The 18359-nt window shown below is 50.1% G+C and overlaps 1 protein-coding gene across 1 annotated transcript in view; it reads left to right on the top strand.

The window, feature by feature from the left end:
• MYO1D (myosin ID) overlaps nucleotides 1–18359 on the top strand; it is a gene marked incomplete at both ends in the record, with an annotated part of 152400 nt that overhangs the window by 58566 nt on the left and 75475 nt on the right. The window contains 2 exons of the mRNA XM_082297298.1: nucleotides 5496–5662; nucleotides 10013–10220. Coding sequence (XP_082153424.1) covers nucleotides 5496–5662; nucleotides 10013–10220 — 375 coding nt within the window. The remainder of the gene's footprint in view (nucleotides 1–5495; nucleotides 5663–10012; nucleotides 10221–18359) is intronic.

Here is an 18359-nt window from a genome sequence, read left to right as displayed (position 1 = left end):
CCAGGCTGACAGGTTTCACCTCTGGTAAATTATAATGTCACCACTGTGACTGGTTGGACACATCCAGCATGAATTTGTCAGTGCTGTGTCCCATCACTTCTCTCATGTAAGGAGCTATAAAGTGCAGAAAAGAAACCCTTCAAGAAGGAGTTCATTTAGGGTGCAATGGCTTAAAACTGGTTTGGTTTCTTTTTAACACTTAAAAATCTAAAAATCACTCAGCGTGATTGAAAAAAATAAAATCAGCTGCAATTAGACATCTAAAGAGCTTTCAAAGCTGGGGCCTTTGTGTCTCTGCATTTCAGTTCTTCCCTTTACAAATTGCACTTCTCTTACAGCAAGAATGGGAGCTGCATAATTATCCCCCTGAAGAGCTGGGGCTGGGGGGATTGGAAGCATGGAATAATCTACTTTAGAATTTACTCCAGGAGCTGTCGTTTCTGAGAGGCTTTAATTACACTGTAATTGCACTGATAGATGATCTCCTGTCTGTGCAGGCACTTCCCATTCCCGCTTTCCAAAGGATTTCAGCCTTTTAATATCAAACGCAGGCACAGTCACGGCCCTTTGTGCTGGACCTGAAGTCACGTATTCGAGGGGTTTGGCATTTTTGAGTGGCAGAGCTGTGCCTGACAGCCCAGCCTGTGCTGGGGGGTTCTGTGGCAGCGGTGAGGAACAGCTGAGAACTGGCTGCTGTCGTGTCAGCAGTGAACGAGTGACACTTCCTGGAATTCATGCTCCTAATGGCATGTCCAGGGAAGCTGTGGCTGTCCCTGGATCCCTGGCACTGTCCCAGGCCAGGCTGGATGGGGCTTGGAGCAGCCTGGGACAGTGGGAGGTGTCCCTGCCCATGGCAGGGGGTGGCACTGGGTGATCTTCACAATCCCTTCCAACCCAAACCGTTCCATGTTCCTTTCATTTGGATGCTCTGTTCCCAAGGTGTTGCAGTTCTGTGGATTGAATGTGGAATATTTGTGATACCAACCCCATCAAGGGATTTAGATGATTATATTCATCCTGCCATCAGATGCAGCACAGGGCAGATCTGGCCTGGCCCAGCACCATCTGGTGTTGGTGACCCTGCTCCTGACACTGAGTGAGGTTTGCCCCTCATGGTGTGGGTGGGGAAGTGGCCCAGGGTGAAGATCAGCAGGAGGGGAAGGGGAAAAATGCTGCCCGTTCACCTTCACAGCTTTGGGCTCTTTCCCAGCATCCAAGTCCAGGTGTAATTCAGAGTTCTCTGTGTGTCCTGCATTTCCCTAAGCAGCTCATTCCCAGTCACATGGGAACCAGGTTTTAGCAGATCAGGGCAGCCATGCCCACAGCAAGTTCTGAGAGCTGCCAGGAGACTCTTGAGGGAATGAAAAGCCTTGGAAACCTTCTCACCTTCCATGCAGAGAGGATTTCCAGGAGAAAGCCAAAAAAGTGAATATAGAAATATCTTAAATCTCTTAAAATTGTACCAACTTATTATGTGTCACCTTCTTCTCCTTAAGGAAAAGGGAACAAGTGTCACTGGGATGGGCTGAGTTGAAAAGAATGATCTTTCCAACTCCCTGACAGGAGGGTGCAGCCAGGTGGGGCTCTGCTCCCAGGTAACAAGTGACAGGAGAAGAGGAAACAGCCTCAAATCATGCCAGGAAAGGTTTAGATTGGATATCAGGAAACCTTTTTTTGACTGAAAGGGTTGTCCAGCCCTGGCACAGCTGCCCAGGGCAGTGGTGGAGTCCCCATCCCTGGAAGTGTTCAGAAATCTGTAGATGTAGGACTTGAGGACATGGTTTTGTGGTGAACTGATGGTGGTGCTGGGTCAGCAGTTGAATTTGGTGATCTTAAAGGCTTTTTCCAGCCTTAATAATTCTGTGAGTCTCTGAGCTGCCGTGGCAGAGGAAAGTGCTCGGTGGTGGTGACCTTGGAGAAGACCTTGCACAGAATGGAGCTGTTGCTCAGCTGCCTGGTGTCACATCATGGAATCATCATGGAATGGTTTGGGTTGGAAGGGACCTCAAAGTTCATCTCAGAATCACGGAATATCCTGAGTTGGAAGGGACCCTCAAAGATCTTTGATCCAACTCCTGGCCCTGCACAGACACCCCAAGAGTCCCACCCTGAGAGCGTTGTCCAAACACTCCTGGAGCTCCTTGGGCCCTGACTGTTCCCTGGGAAGCTGCTGTGATCATCTCATTCCCCCCCTGCCATGGGCAGGGCCACCTTCCACTATCCCAGGTTGCTCCAAGCCCGTCCAACCTGGCCCTGGGGAAGCCGTGTCCTTGGTGCTCCTTCCTTGTCTGAGCCCCCTGCTCTGAGGAAGAGCCGGATGAGGAGAGCTCTGCCCGCAGGCTCGGCCGGTGTGCTGGGAGCTGGGCACAGATTCCCCGTGTTCCCAGTGCTCCCAGTTCCCTGTGTGCAGGGAGAGGAGCCAGACAAGGCTGGGGATGAGCAGTTCCTGACGCACTTGGGGAGCGCTGGAGTGGCTGGGAGAAGGGAGATGCTGCAGGAACGGATGTTGCCCACACATCCTCCTGCTTCTCCCGCACTCCTCACACCCATCCCTGCTCCTGGGCTGCTGCCGGGAGGGTGGGCAGTGCCAGGATGCTGCCAGCTCCTTGTGGGTGCTTGGCTCAGCTTTTGCTGTCTATTCCCACCGCAGGGACATTTCCTGGAGAAATCACAGCCTGGTGCTGCTGATCCCATCCTTAGGAAAGCAGGGAAACCTTCCAGCCCAACACTCTCCCTGGAAGATCCAGAGGCTTGTCTCAGCTTTCAGGATAGGAGGCTCTGCTTTCCGAGGCCTCCCTCTCTTGGCCCGTTCGTGGCTCACACTCAGCAGGGAGTGGAGGATCCATGGGCTGCTCCATGGTGCTGCAAAGCTGCAGGTTGTGCCAGGGCTAGCCAGGACAGCCACGGATGATCCTGTTCCCTCAGCATTACTGAAGGGAAATGGCAATTTGGGGCCTTTAAAATTATCCTGAGATTAGGTAAGTGACCTCAAATCATAGAAATAAGGCTGAATCATAGACAAATCTTAGAAAATAGGGCTGAGGGGGACCTTGGGAGTGCACCTAATTCACCTCCTGTTTGAAGACACCTCTGCCTGTATCTTCCCTTTGCAGGCTCTTCTCCCCACTGGTGGATGTTCCCTCCTTCCCACAGGCATTCTGTTCTCACTCCTCCTTTTCCTGAAGCTTAATTTGAATTTTTATACTGTGGTTAAAGCCATGACTTCTTTGTCCTATGTTCAACTTCTTTGAACATTTGCATTTCCTCGTATCTATCCTTTAAATACACAAAATCTCCCACCAGGGGGGTTCTGTGCCTCCTTGGTCCTTCTGGGCTGAACCCTCAATTCCTCTGAGTCACGTTTGCTGGATTTTTGATCTTTCTTCTTCTTTCCTGCACTGACTCACATTCCCACTTGAACTGCAGTGCCCTGGCTCTATGAGATGCTCAGAGAACTAGAAATTTGTTGGGTTTTTTGTCTTGCAATTTTCCTGTGCCCTTTCCTAGAAGAGCATGGATTTGCCTCAGGTTGGCTGGAACACCTGGATCTCTTTAGCCCCACAGTCAAATCAGTTTTTCATTCTTTATTGACCAACTCTTTCTGCTTGCTAAATGTGGAACTTTGCATTTGTTCTGACTAAATTAATCCCTTTTTTCCCCCAGATCATTCCTCCCTTTTGTTACTGTTGTGGGTTTTTGAGGCCATCCAGGAGTGCTGGAACAGAACAAGCTCCTCTGGAGAATTCCTGGGCTTTCCCTTTTGGGATCCCTCAGGTTCCTCAGTGCAGCATTAGAGGTGGTTTCACAGGCATTGGCTTCATCTGGTCCAGGTTGCTGAAAGGCCATTCCTGGTTATCAGCTGTGGTTATCAAAGGTGACATTTTGTCACATTATGATGTCACCCAGGCTGTGTATTCCGTTTATCCCCATGTCAGATGGCTGTGAGCTGCCTTTGGAATGCTGCAGTTTGTGTGTATCTGTGACGTCCTCTGAAGGTCTCTGGTCATACTGGGACCTTCTGAGCTCACTGGGATCCTCTTGGAGTTCTCTCTGAGGCTGAGGCTGGGTGGGCTCTGCCAGCCTGCAGGATGTGCTGCTCCTTTTGCAAGGGCTACTTAAAAAGTTTTATCTCTTAATGTTAGAAGAATAGAATTTGAAAAGCTACAGTGGGCTTTCTATGAAGCTGTGCCAGGGGAGGGTCAGGCTGGAGATCAGGGAAAGGTTCTTCCCCCAGAGGGTGCTGGGCACTGCCCAGGCTCCCCAGGGAATGGTCCCAGCCCCGAGGCTGCCAGAGCTGCAGGAACACCTGGGAGTGGTTTGGACACCGTTCCCAGGGATGCCCAGGGTGGGATTGCTGGGGTGTCAGTGCAGGAGTTGGACTGGATGGTCTTTGGGGGTCTAACTCAGAACATTTTGTGGTTCTATGATTATTAATTGCTTTTCCACACACCAGCAAAGTTAAAAGTGGGTTAGCAAAGGCCAACCAGGAAGAGGAAGAAATTACTCCAAAAGCCAGTGGGATGGAAGTACATAAGGTTAAAGGCTTTGTAACCCCCCCTCAAAGGCTGGTGTGGTTACAGATCATATTGGCCTAAACAAAAACTGCCTTTAATCTCATAAAAATAAAAGTAAACATCAAAATACTCCAACAGACCTGTGTGGGGCTTATCTCAGGGTGCAGGAGGGCTGGCAGGGAAAGGAGTGTGACCCCGTGGGACTCACCTGGACATCCAGGGTCGGCCCTGGCAGCACAGGGCAGGACCTCTGCAGGGTGGAGTAAAGGCACCTGTCCCCACTGTGCCTTCCCTGCCCCCTGCAAGTCCCGGGTGGTGCAGGAAGAGGAGCCCATGTGCTGGTGGCCTGTGCTTGTTCTGAGGAAGGGGTGGCTGGAGGCAGCTGGGTTTGGGGCTCCATCTTTTCCATCGTTCAGCCGTGTTGGAATTGGGGGTGTCTGACTTGGCTCAGCACAGATAAAAGTGGTGGAGTGACCAGGCTGCTTTTGGAGGTGATGCTGGGAAAGCTCTATCCAACAGGGCAGTGAATTCCATGAATTCCACAGGTTTGATATCCTTTCTGAGGACTGGTGTTGTTATCCTCAAAGTAGAGGAGGAGGGGGATGTGGTGCTGGGTGGGTGCACAGCACAGGCCAGTGGAGCTGCAGTGGGGAGCACGTGGGTCCTGTGAGGGTCCTGTGAGGGGTCATGGCAGGGTGCGAAGGAGGGGAGCGTCAGAATCACAGAATCAGCCGGGCTGGAAAAGACCTTTGAGGCTCATTGAGTCCAGCCTATGACCTAATACCACCTTGTCACCCAGACCATGGCACTGGGTGCCACATCCAGGCTTTTCTTAAACACTGTTATTGTCACTTCCATTTTAACCTTCTGATTCCTGCTGAGCAGCCAGGCCTCGTGGGCTGGGCTCACAGCTTGTGCAGCAAGGGCTGTGTCTGCACAGAGTGTTCTGCCCGGGTGACACTGCTGTGATCTGTCCCCCAGGAGCCCTACTACGTGCGCTGCATCAAGCCCAACGACAAGAAGTCCCCGCAGCTCTTTGATGAGGAGCGGTGCCGGCACCAGGTCGAGTACCTGGGGCTGCTGGAGAACGTGCGGGTGCGCCGGGCCGGCTTCGCCTACCGCCAGACCTACGAGAAGTTCCTGCACAGGTGAGAGGCTGCCAGGCACTGCACAGTACCTCGGGCTGGGCTTGGTTTAAATCAGCTCCTGGATAAGCTGAAGCAGATCCCACACAACCATGGATGCTCTGGTTCACCTGTGCTGAGGTGCTTGTGCTGCTCAGGCTCAGCTCCCTATCTGCTGAAACTCACTGGCTGTGTTACTCTGCAGCAGGAATGTGTAATGAGGTGCTTCCCCCGAGTATCACCCTAAAACCTGAGCTAATTAACTGGTGTTTTTCTCTCTGAATTGTCTGATTGTTGCAGCGAGAGAGACACACAGACGTGGTGTGTCTGGGGGAGCACATGATGGTGCATGGTGACATTATGTGGGAAAAACCCCTGGACTTTAAAACTGGGGATGGTATCATGACCCCATTAAATGTGGTTTTGATACTTCTTGCCCTCTTAATTCCTGCCAGACTTGTGACAAATTACATGTTTTAGATTGAAATTTGTCTTAAGGCTTCACTAAATTGATGTGGGCCCTGCGAGTTCAACCTGCTCTGATGGAACAGTGACTGGAGATTTTGTTCTGTTATTGAATCAGGTGAGAAAAGGGCTGTGAGAAAAAATTAAACTATCCAAGCAGGTGGGATGTCATGAGTTAGAAATTAAGTGCTGGTGAAAGATCTTTTGCTGTTCACAGTGGAGATTTGCCTGGATATATCATAATACCCAAGGTGGAATGAAAGGCTCTGGCTTCCTAAGTCCAGTCTGCAGCGCTGGGGATCGTTCCTGAACCATTCTGCAGTAGATAGAGTGTTCTTTCACCTCACATGTGGAATTCATTACAATTTACTCTTAAGATTTGTGTAATCGCTATTAATATAAACAGCTGCTTGGTTTTTAATGAATGTTTGATGAGTTCCCGTGAGCTCCAGCCCAGCAGTGTTTGCAGCCAGGAAACCAAATCAGTGCATGGCAACTGCTTCAGCTTTTGGGCTGCTGGAACAGGAGCCCTGCCCAGCCCTGGAGTGGGATTTGACATCCAGAGTGAGGGATCAGACACTGTGTGTGTGGTGTTGCTCCACACCTGGTCTGCAATGGCTTTTCTAAATTCAAAAAAGGAGAAAAATATTCCTCTGGCCTGGATATTGTTTTCAGGTTTTTTTCAATAATTCCTGGTTCCTTGTCTTTGGGTGAGCCATTCCCTCTTAGGGGCTGGGGGATGTGATCTGTGGTACAAGCTGCACATTTCTGAGCTGGTTTTGAGCAGGGATCACACGGCGTTTCTGTTTCTTTATATTTCCCAGGTTTACTGGGACACTGGGAATGTGGAGGGGACTCCAGGCCCCTCAGCTCTGGACTCCTGCCCTGCGTGTGGGGCAGTTTTAAGACAGATCTTGAGTAACTCACAAGAGGCAATTTTGGGATGTAAATTCATCATCTGTTTGCTTCCATTTGCAAAGATACCATGGAGTTCAGGTCCACAAACAGACATTTAACTCCCTGACAGGCCCCTGAGGCTTTCAGGTGTTCTGAGCCCAGAACAGATCCCTGGGGTTTGTTTTACTAATTCCTCTTAGGGGCCAGGAGATCGAGATCAGGATATAGAGAGATAAGAGGTAACACATATATAAAGTTATATATGAGCACATGTGTGTCTGGTTTTTATCTATATGTGTATATAAACTCAAAAAAATAACTTCTCTTTCTGTAGGAGAAGAGTTTGTTGATATTTAGCCCTAAATCCTGTAAGGTAGTTGGTATCTCCTCTCTCAGTGGGGAATGAAATGAAGCACAGTTAAGACCATTATAAATGTCCTTTCCAAGCTTTCCTTGGATAAAGAAAACCTTCCTTTGAGCTCTGTGCAAGCCAGGCTGCCCTTTCCCATTTGAAATATGTTGTGTTGGACAAGGAGAAGTTGTCCCTTCCCGTGGTCACAGCATCGGCCAGTTGGGTGGCACACGTGGCACTGACACAGATGGGGTGCATTCTCTTGGTTTAATATATAAATTACCATTAAAAAAAAAAAAAAAAAAAAAAAAAAGTTTCAGGAAGGGGTTTGTGAGTGTAATCCAACCCTTTCCACACAGAGGCATCCATATGCCTATCCCAGGCCATGTCAAACATAGCATGGAATCAACCCTGAGAGCTGTGAACAGCAGGCTGGGAGGGCCCAGCGAGGCCCAGCTGCAGCTGCACACCCAGTATTGTTCATTAAAGCTTCACCATTTAGTGGCTTGCAGAAATCTTGGTTCTTAGGAGAGCTGGACTGGGAAATGTCCAGGAGCAGCCTCATGCATGTTGGGTGTTTCCATAGGGAGGTACAGAGGGGAAGGAGAAACAAAAGGTGGCTGGAAGGGGGTGTTCCATGTCTGAGTGACCTTGGAAGCTGTGGGGATCTGCAAGCAGGAGAGGGGCAGGGCTGTGGTGGCAGGGAGCAGATTTATTCCAGACTCTGCCTGGCTATAATTAGTGCCAGGCCAGGATTGTGAGTGGCTGTGGCATCCAGGCCGTGCCCTGTGCTGCGGGGAAGGAGTTGGTGGCATTGTGTGACATGTGCTGTGGGAACAACGGGAACAGCTGGAGAGCTGGGATATTCCACCTGCTGTGGCTGGGAGGGAGGGGGGCCATCGGCAGGGGGTGTCTCTAATGCCACAGCTCGGGTTGCTGTGGAAAGGAGGAGGACGACTTGACATGTGGGCAGGTTTTCAGTTCTATGGCATCCCTTCTCTCCTGAGCTCCTTGGTGGGGCAGACCTGGCTCATAGCCTGGGTCCCAGCCTGATCCACAGCCTGGGTCCCATATGATCCACAGCCCAGATCCATAGCCTGATCCATAGCCTGATCCACAGCCTGGGTCCCACATGATCCACAGCCCAGATCCCAGCCTGATCCATAGCCTGATCCACAGCCTGGGTCCCACATGATCCATAGCCTTGTCCACAGCCTGTTTCCCAGCCTTGTTCCCAGCTTGGGGATTTGCATTACCAGCACTTTGCTCTTTTATTTTTCTTTTTGCTAACATAAGTGTCTCAAGGTGAGAGATTTTTCCCAGTGAATGAATTATTGCAGGAACATTTTCCTGATGAGAACAGGGAAGAGAATCCAGCGTGCAGCATTGATGTCCCGTGTCCGTGTGTGTGAGAGCAGGAATGCTTCTGCCAGCACGTGCTAAATCTTCTCCTGGGAGCCTGAAGGGGGGTTTATAATCCTGCTTATTTATCAGTGAGATCCCTGTAACCCCCGGGGATGGTGTTCCCTGCTCAGGCACAGTGTGCACCTCCACTTTCCCCCACTTCCACAGCGTATTCCAAAGGCTGATTTGATGAATGAACGCGGCGCTGTGATGTGTTTCCATTCAGGCTCTTCGAGGCTGTTCCGAGCCTCCTGCGGTGCCGCCACTCCCAGGAAAAGGGTGATTGTGAGGCCGTTCAAGTGTAACTGAGAACTGAGGGTGTCTGAAGCGTTGAGATTGATGCCTGCCTTGGCTGGGGGCTTTGAAACGTGAGGTGGCTGAGCTCGCCGAGTGCTTGTTTTATTTAGGACACGGCTAAGGGTTCCTTTCCAGGGAAAGTGTCTATTACAGCTCTTATTATGTCCATAAATCTTATGCAGAAAATTCATTGTTGCTTTTTGCAAACGCCTGTTCCCCTAATCAGCATTTCCTGGGCTGGTAAACCTTACAGAGCTCGGGCTGATCCCGGTACTTCGGGTTTGATTTGTAGATGTCTTCGTTCCAGTCTGCATCTCTCTTTAGTGGGAAAACGAGTTTGGGGACTGAGGATGGGAGGAATGGCTGGCCCACAGTTCCAGGCAGTGTTTGCACACATTGGGGCAGTCAAAGCTCTGCTGCTGGGGCAAGTGACAGAGTTTGGTAGAAATGGCTCCCAAAGCAATGCATGAGAAAAAATTACTTGCAGAATTTTTAAATCCAGGTTTTCTGACAAAGCAGTTGGTTGCAGGTGGCTCCTTATGCAGAATGTGAACAAACCAAAGCTTTCCTTCCTCACAAACAAACCCCAAACCAAACCAAACAAAACCCAACCAAACAAATAAAAATTAAAATTGGATACTGAAGGTGTGAATAATGGAACAGACAAATCTGCAGGAGGCCAGTGCTGAGTTTGTCCCCTTGCATCAGTTCAGTGCTGATGAATTCAGCCCCTCCCAATATTATTTTTCAGCATCTCACAAAATCATGCCTCTCCTTTAGTCATTTTTCTTGTCTTTTGAGGATCATGATTCCTACAGAGGATGTCTTGAGACTCTTCCATCTGTACTCAGTTTTATTACAGTTTAGTTGATCATTTTTTCCAAAACCAGTTGAAGTTTGGCCTTCTCGAGCACCTTGGTGGCAAGTTCACATTTGTAAATTGTACCTTTTAATTCCAGGTACAAGATGATCTCTGAATTCACTTGGCCCAACCACGACCTCCCCTCAGACAAGGACGCTGTGAGGAAGCTCATCGAGTGCCACGGCTTCCAGCACGACGTGGCCTACGGCAAGACCAAGCTCTTCATCCGCACACCGCGGACTCTGTTCACCCTGGAGGAGCTGCACGCCAAGATGCTCGTCAGGATCGTCCTCTTCCTGCAGAAGGTAAAGCTTCCAGCACCTCAGAAACTCAGCTCAGGTTCCTTAAACCACCCTTGCTCTCCCTTCTAGCTCTGTTGCTGCACAGATTCCAGACTGCTGCAGTTTGGTCACTACTGGATATTTTCAGAGCTCTTTCCATCGTGCTCTCTGTAGCCTTGGTGTGGTGGGAGCTTGCTGTGAGCTGTAGCACCTAAAGAGTTGTTCATCACTGTTTAAAAACTTGCTCTGTTCTCAGTGGAGAGAGCATGCCTGGGAGCTTGAGGGACTTTTATGGCTGAAATGTAGAATTACAGAACTCCAGGCTGGTTTGGGTCAGGAGGAACCTTAAAGACCAGTCCCACCAGGCCTTGGCACAGGATGCCCAGAACAGCTGTGGCTGCCCCATGCCTGGAAGTGTCCAAGGCCAGGCTGGACAGGGCCTGGAGTAGCCTGGTCAAGTGGATGGTGGCCTTGCCTGTTGAGCTTTTGATGGGATCCCCTTCCGTCTTGGACCAGGCTGAAAGAGCAGAGGAGGCTGCTGTTCTGCTAAGTTCTTTATTTCACAGCCTCACAGCTGTCTTGAAGGCAGAGTTCAAGGGGGTTACATGATAAAGCCAAGCAGCAACAGCAAACAACAGGCAGAAAACAGCTTCTTCTAATTTTAGTTTCCTCTATAATTTTTTTCTTACAGAAGTGTGGATTATATTTGTTAACTGACCAATAAGATTAACACACAATTCTAGTTTTCCTTTTCTTAATCTATCCTGGTCTAATTCTAGCAGTCGTGAATCTTACACAACAGTTACACAGGTATTACACAGATTTGCATTTACAGTTTCTATCAGCTCTTATTGTTTATGTGAACACTCTATCTAAAAAATGTGAACAGTATAATTCTATCTAGATTTTGTCTAAAGTAAAGAATTCTGTGAAAAGGTAACACTGCTGCAGCAAGAACTGTGTTTAAGGTCTCTGCTGCAGCTTTTTAATGTTTAAGGCACTTAGCATATATTTCTACTGAAAGTTAAAAATCTATATTTCTATTTCACTTTGGTGTGGCTTCATGTATCTCAGCTTGTCCAAAGGTTTTAATTCAGCCCCTGTGCTTTGGCTTCCCTCTGGGCCTGAGTCGAAAGAAGCTTTCAGTCCAACACCTGCCCATTGACTGGGTGAGCTTTCAGGTTCCTTTTAACACAAACCATGGCCTGACTCTCTGTGTTAGTCCTTGCTGAAAACGGTGTCTGTACGACACAGATCTGTCTGGCAAAGAGCAGAAATGGTGGGGCTGACTTTGCCCTGTCAGGCAAAGTTGATTAGTTCAAGACTTTTAGAAATTAATCTGTTAAAATGTGTATCTTCTGTGAAATTCTTGGAACCTGGGAAAGAACAGAACCTCTGATCCCATTCCTGTCCCTCACAAATAGAAACTGCTGACAGATGGGTGTAAAAACTTGACAGGGCAAAAGCTCTGCAGGGAGCACAGGTTTGCACAAACTCTCCAAACCTGATGGACAGAATGGGGAAGAGCCTGAAGGAGAAGTTCCCCTGGGAGCTCTGAGTTCTGTGGAACACTCACATTTGTGGTGTCTGCAGTGCATTGGATGTGATTCCCTTCCTGGGAAGCCAACCAGTTTGGCCAGTGTGGGAGCAGAAAGCATCGAGTCCAGGGTCGGTCCCTTGCTCTTTGTTGTGCTGAGTGGTTTGTGTTTAGTAGGGAATTCTGCACCTTCTGTGTGCAGTGAGTTTTTCCAGAAAGGCCAAGCTCAGGCTGTGGAGGATGCAGGCCCTGCCTGTCCCTGAGCTTTGTGCTTCAGAGTTTTCTTCCCTGCTCTGAGTATGTCCTGCTGCTGAGCTTCCTTGGACTGCTCAACATCTTCTCCCACCTTCCTTCCCTGGAAAGGGCAGCACTTTTCCAGAAGCTCCATCTAGCTTATTCTCCTGGGGTGGCCTGGGGCTGATCTGTGGGGCCCCCCACACCCCCTGGGAGGTGTTTCTGGATCCTCAGCTGTGCTTTCCCCATACTCACCGGGGTTTCTGGGGAGGAATTTCCTGCCTAGAGCCGCTTTGGTGCTTTTAGGGAGGTCACAGCTCTAACCCAGAGTCTCTTTCTTCCCAAAGAATGGGGTGAGCTAATGAGCTCCTTGTGGAATAAAGCTGCAGGGGGGACTGCTTGCTCCCAGGTGACTCCAGCTTTCCTATTAAACCAGGGAGGAATTGAGGGGTGACCTTTTTGGAAATTGCAAGGTGCAGCTACTGGAGAATAACTTCAGAGCCCCAGGCCGTGTTGCTGTGGGAGCAGATCATGGCTCAGTGAGCTCCAAGCTCCTCCTTCAGATAAATCCAGCGAGAGGCACAATTTCAACAGCAACTTGTCAGTTTTGTGAGTTTGCTGCCAGCTCCAGAATTACACAGTCTGGGCTGGGATCTGGACTGGGCTCAGCATCAAAGAGAGCAGGGCAAAGGATTTTTTTGCCCCTGGAAGGTAATTACCTGCTTAGGAGTAATGGATCAACTCTCTGGCTGCACGAAGGCTTTTGCTGCTGTGGTTTTGTGTGGCATCAGGTGTGGAATAACTGTGGTGCTTCTGGGGGTTTCCTTGTTGCCACAGTGAGCAAAAGTGATAGAAATTAAAATGCTGGTGTACGCTGTCCTGTGGCTTCACAAACCTCTCGGCCCTGTGTTCTGCTCTCCCTGGGTGGAGAGGGACCAACATGAGTCTACCTGAGGACTGAAGTAGGACATAGAGGCATCTTTTGTTATTTTTCTGTGAGAAACCTCCAGGGAGGTTCTAACTTACCTCATAAAGGATTTGTGGGGAAAACACAAACTCCTTCTCCAGTGCTTAAGGTACTGAGGACTCTGGAGAAATCTGGATATCCTTCTGGAGCTCCTTTCCTGTGGCTGAACCCTCTCTGCTTGCACTCACTGGATGTTCTTCAACCAGGCTCTCAAATGCTGGCAAGAGGATGCAGAGAAGCTTTTCAAAGTCCTGGAACTTGCAGCTAAACCAAGAAACACTCAGTGAATCATTAAATGCTTGTTAAACAGCCCATCAGCTAAAGAGCAGGTGTTGAGCTGATGTCTGTAGGTATGAATTAGAGACCTTGTGCAGTGTTAACTCTACCTGGAAAACGCTTGAGTTTGTCTCCAGTTTCAGTGTTTCTCTTATTTCCTGTTAACTCTGCTCCCAGCCCTGTCTGGGATCCCTCCCATGCTCTGCTGCTGGCAGATGGGGCCGGTGGAGTCGGGCAGTGCTGGAAAAGGAGCAGTCAACAATCAAAAATCAGACCAGAGGAGGGATCTGATGAGGGCTTCTCTGAGCTCTGAAAGCATCAAGGCAATTTTGCCTGTCATTTCTGTTCTCAGCTTGCTTTCAATTGTTCATTAACACTCACAGGGAAATGTAACTCTTGCTCTTTTCCTTCTGTAGTTTTGCCTGTGAGCACCAAAGGCTGAGGGAGGCAAACTGTGAGCACATCTAGAAGGACTTGATTTTCTTTTAAATAACTGAGCCTTCTGTTGCATTGGAGTTCCTCAAATTTGAATTTAGGAAGAGGGAAAGACGAGAGGAGATGAAATGTGGTGTTGTGACAATGGGCACTTGTGTGACACAAGCTGAGGCAGATGTGAGGAGCAGCCTTAGAGCAGCTGATCCCAGCCTGGGGCCCAGGGGTGTTTTCCTCTGCACAGGAATGAGTGTAAGTGAAAGAATCCACATTTAGCAGCTCTGTTTCTAACGATGTGTATTCTGTGGCTTATTGCTCTCCTGCAAATCACGAGGCTTTCCAGAAGGGATTCAGTAATTACTGGAGAGCTTCATCATCCAGTGACCCCTAACCCTGCAAACAGGGCTGCTGCCTTTGTGTAATGGTGCTCACGAGTTTGGTTAAATTGAATTAAAACTGACTTCTAGTTTAAATAGATAATTTTACTTTCTTTTGTTCTATATCTCCTGGATGTCTTCACCTTTAGATTTATCTTCCACGCTTCTTTTTTTTCCATGGTAAAATGTCAGTGAGATTCCAGGCTGTAATTTTCCTTCTGCCCCAACGCAGTCAGTGAGCAGATGTGATGTGATTTAACCGTGGCAACTTGCTGGCTCCAGGAGAATTCAGCAAGTGAGAGCTGTGTCCAGTGTCACAAACCCCATATGGCAGCAGGGATGTCACACCAAAGGGTCACTTCAGAAGCCCCAGCTGAGATTGCTTCATGTGGTGCTTAAGGGTTTATTTGCTGTACCTGCGCTCCTGCCAGCTCTGGGATTGTCACCCTGAATGCAAATGGAGCAGCTCTAATGTTAATCATGCAAATAAAAAATAAAAAAACCCCGCTGCCATGAAGCTCTGCTGCTTTTCCTGCCCTTGGAAAGGCTCCCACAGGCTCATTAGCTGTGCAGAGCAGAGCTTTGTTCGGGGAAGAAAGCCCGGGCAGCCGGCACGTGCGGGCTGCGCAGATGATGGCTCCTGTCACTATAATTTACTGCACTATTTCGGTGTCATTTTATCAGGCCGGCACAGCTGCGTATGGAAATCGCTCCCGAAATCTTCCTGCCTGGCACGGAGGCAGCAGGAATGTCCTTGAGTGCAGCCCGGCCCCTCCTGGGACACAGCCCGGCAGCGGGGGGAGCCCCGGGGGCAGCGCGGCTGGGAGGGGCAGTGCCGGCCCTGGGACGTGCCCTGGGCATCCCAAGGTGTCCTTGGGCATCCCAGCGTGTCCTGCAGCCCTCATGGGCTCTGCAGAGGCTCGGGAGCTGCCATCACCATGGCAACGTTCCCCAACCTGCGGGGACAGCAGCACAGAGCCATGGCTGGCGTGTCATCATTCCATGTCATCATTCCATGTCATCATTCCATGTTTCACCTTCCTGCTCCAGCCCCACGAGCCCTGGCAGCTCGGGACACAGGGAAGCCTCAGCCACACAGGGAAGCTTCTCCATGGACACAGGATGTGTTTCCTGTCAGGTTATGGAGGGGCAGGAGCAATCCAGTGGGGGCTTGGGCCAGTGACCCAGATAAAAGGGATGCAGTGGATTTGCCTCTGGACTCCAGGCTTTTTCCATCCCGAGGGAGTGTTTGTGAATGCTGACTATCAGCGGGAACAGGTCTATAATGACATGTGGATTTGTTTCCTAGACCCAGGCTTTGATCTGGAGAGGCTTTGGCAGGGAGGAGCTGTGACAGGAGATGCTGTGGCTCCTTCCCAAGGAGCAGGGGGTGGGAGCTGCCAGGACCAGGAGGAGGGAAGGAGGAAGAGCTGGCTCTGTCTCCTGCGCCAGCACTGACTGACCACAGGTTTTAGGCTGCTGCAGCTGCTGTCAGATGGAAGGTCCATGGACACCGTGGTTGTGCCTCCCAGAGGGACAAGCAGGCAGTGCCTTGGGAGCAGCAGGGCCAGGGTGCACTGTCTCTCCTGAACACTTCCTCAGTCCCACTGGATTCAGGATGACATGAGCTGGGAATGGGTTTTTCCATTCAACAGCACCCCCTGGATTTCTCCTTTCCATGTCCCATCAGGTTTTAGGTTTTGCAGCTGCCTTTGGCAAGCTCAGCTGGACACTGCAGGGGGAGGACCTGGCTGTGTTTGGGTCCCTGCAGGCAGCAGCCTCGCGTGGCACCCTCAGTCCTGCACCAGCATGGCAGGATTTCACTCAGGACTGGAAGCGTGAAGGAGAGAGAAGCTGGAGAGGGACTTGCAGCTTCACTTCCACTGTGAAGCTGGAAAGAGACTTTTTGCAAGAGCAGGGAGTGCCAGGACAAGAGGGAATGGCTTTAAGCTGAAAGAGAGTAGAATTATATTGGACATTAGGAAAAAATTCTTCCCTGTGAGGCACAGGGGGCCCAGAGCAGCTGTGGCTGCCCCTGGATCCCTGGAAGTGTCCAAGGCCAGGCTGGACAGAGCCTGGAGCAACCTGGGATAGTGGAAGGTCCCTGCCCATGGCAGGGGGTGGCACTGGGTGGCCTTTCCTGTCCCTTCTAACCCAAACCGTCCTGTGATTCCTTGACTCTGTGGACATCTCTCACATCCCTTCTCAGTCCTCTCTTGCCATGAGAAGTGTCCCAGGTAATTTAATTTCTCCAGGTTTGGAGGTTGTGCTGTGCTTCTGGCTGTCCCTGCAGCCTTTACCAGTACCAAACACTGAGGGTGAGGAAATGACCTGTGGCTCAGGACCTTCAACATGAAAAACTCTACCTTGAATTTTCATGGGATGAGAGAACGTTCCTGCCTCTCTTTGATGGCAGCAGCTTTGTTCTGGTGACTGGAAACTTCTCTGCTTCCCTGACACTGGAGCTTTGGCAGTTCCCATAATCTGTTGATACAAAGTTGGCTCCTTCCCACCACATTTTCCTTCCCTGGACAGGGAGGTGGTCACAGCCCCGAGGCTGCCAGAGCTCCAGGAGGGTTTGGACAACGCTCTCAGGCAGAGGGCAGGATTGTCAGGGTGTCTGTGCAGGGTTGGATGATCCTTGTGGACTCCTTCAGGAGATTCTGTGATTCCTGGTGTTGCAGAGGCAGGAAATCCTGCAGAGTGCAGCCAGGATTAACAGTGTGTCCTGTCAGGTCCATGGGACACCACAAAGGACACCCATGGACCAGCAGCTCCACATGGGCGGTGGTTGGAAGCTTTCCCAGGGTTTGGAATCTCATCCCTGTCCCAGAGCACGGGGGAGGTTGCTGCAGCCATGGCTGAGCTGCAGAAGGAGCTGCAGGAGGATGCTGGAGCTGAGACGTGGCTGCATCCCACACCTGGGACCTGCTGAAGCACAGCTCCTTGGGTGATTTTTATGTTCATTATTGGACACACTCTTGTTAGTGCCAGCTAATTAATCTCGGAGTGGGACCCTCCTCTCTTCCCAGCCTCTGGAATATTGTTGCTGTTAAGCGAATAGAATGAACATTGTTCAGCTGACTCATGTGAAAAGAGAAAACAGCTCTCAGCAAATGCAGCAGCTCTTCCCCCTCGCTGCTCTCTGAGGTGATCGGGGAGCTTTTGATTTAAACTCTTTGCCTCAAACCTTTGTGGGATCCGCATTCACTCAAACTGGGAAAAGGCAGGTCACAAACTGGGGCTGTGAGCGGGGTCTGAGCCACTCCATCCCAGCCCTGCTCTGCGAGGAGGTGGCCCTTTGGAGCAGGCAGGAATGGGATCACTGAGGATGGGAGTGTTTCTCCAAGGCCCCGTGGCCGCCGCGTGTGCGGCTCCTCTGCGCTGGCACAGAAATATTTAATAACCCTGCCCGTGTGAGAGCCCCCAGAGCTGAACAGGGAGCTCCGTGCCTGCGTGAGTGATGGGGTTTGTGTGGTTCTCTCCAGTTGGGCTGCCTGGAGGGCAAGCCATGAGCTGGGGCACATGGAATATTGATCATGGAGCAGTCCAGGCTGGGCCGAAGGAGGGTGGTGGGAGGAGGTGTTTGTGGTGCAGCCGGAATGGAGGAGTTTTCCAAGGTTTGTTTCCTTGCAGAACTGCTCCAAAATACAACTCTGGGGTTTAATTTAGCCGAGCTGGGTTTGTTTGCTGAATCCTGGGCATTTGTTTGCTCGCTCATGTGTTTGGATTGGGAGCTGTGTGGGTTTTCTGCACTCGTAGGGATTGCAGCATCTAGGTCAAATCTAGATTATCCCTTTTTCCATGGAAGATGCACAGGCGAGTCGATCACTGCATCCTGGGCCCACCCTGGCTACTCTGCTGGCTTTCCCTGTGCTCTGCAGGGCCCATTTCATTGTTTTCCTTTATTTCTACCCTTTTTTCCCCCTTTTTTCAATAGCACCTGGAACAGCCTGCAGCCTGCAGACAAGGCTGTAATGCATAGATTGGTGTGGAAGATTTATGTTCTGCTGAGATGATGGATGTGACCTGAGTGAGGTTTCTTTAATCTTAGAAACTCTGCTAGAAACTCACTGAGGTTTTTAAACTGATTCTAAAGGTGTGTTCAGATCTCCCCTGCCATTCATCTAAATTTTAATTTATTAAATTTTAATCAAAAAACACGTGAATTAAACATTCTTTAGGAAAAAAAAAAAGAAAATCAGTGCTTCCCCTAAGATGGGATGTGTCTCCTGCTTTGGGTGGATGCTGTTTGTGCAAGTCCCTGGTTTAGAAGCTGCCAAAGCAGCTGCTGCACTGGGAGTAGTGGGATCATCCCCGGGATCACTGCTGGGATCACT

This window comes from Coloeus monedula (assembly GCF_965178545.1).
Source record: "Coloeus monedula genome assembly, chromosome: 26".
Taxonomy (NCBI): Eukaryota; Metazoa; Chordata; class Aves; order Passeriformes; family Corvidae; genus Coloeus; species Coloeus monedula.
Note: the sequence above shows the minus strand (reverse complement) of the source record. Positions and strands in the feature narration are given on the sequence as shown.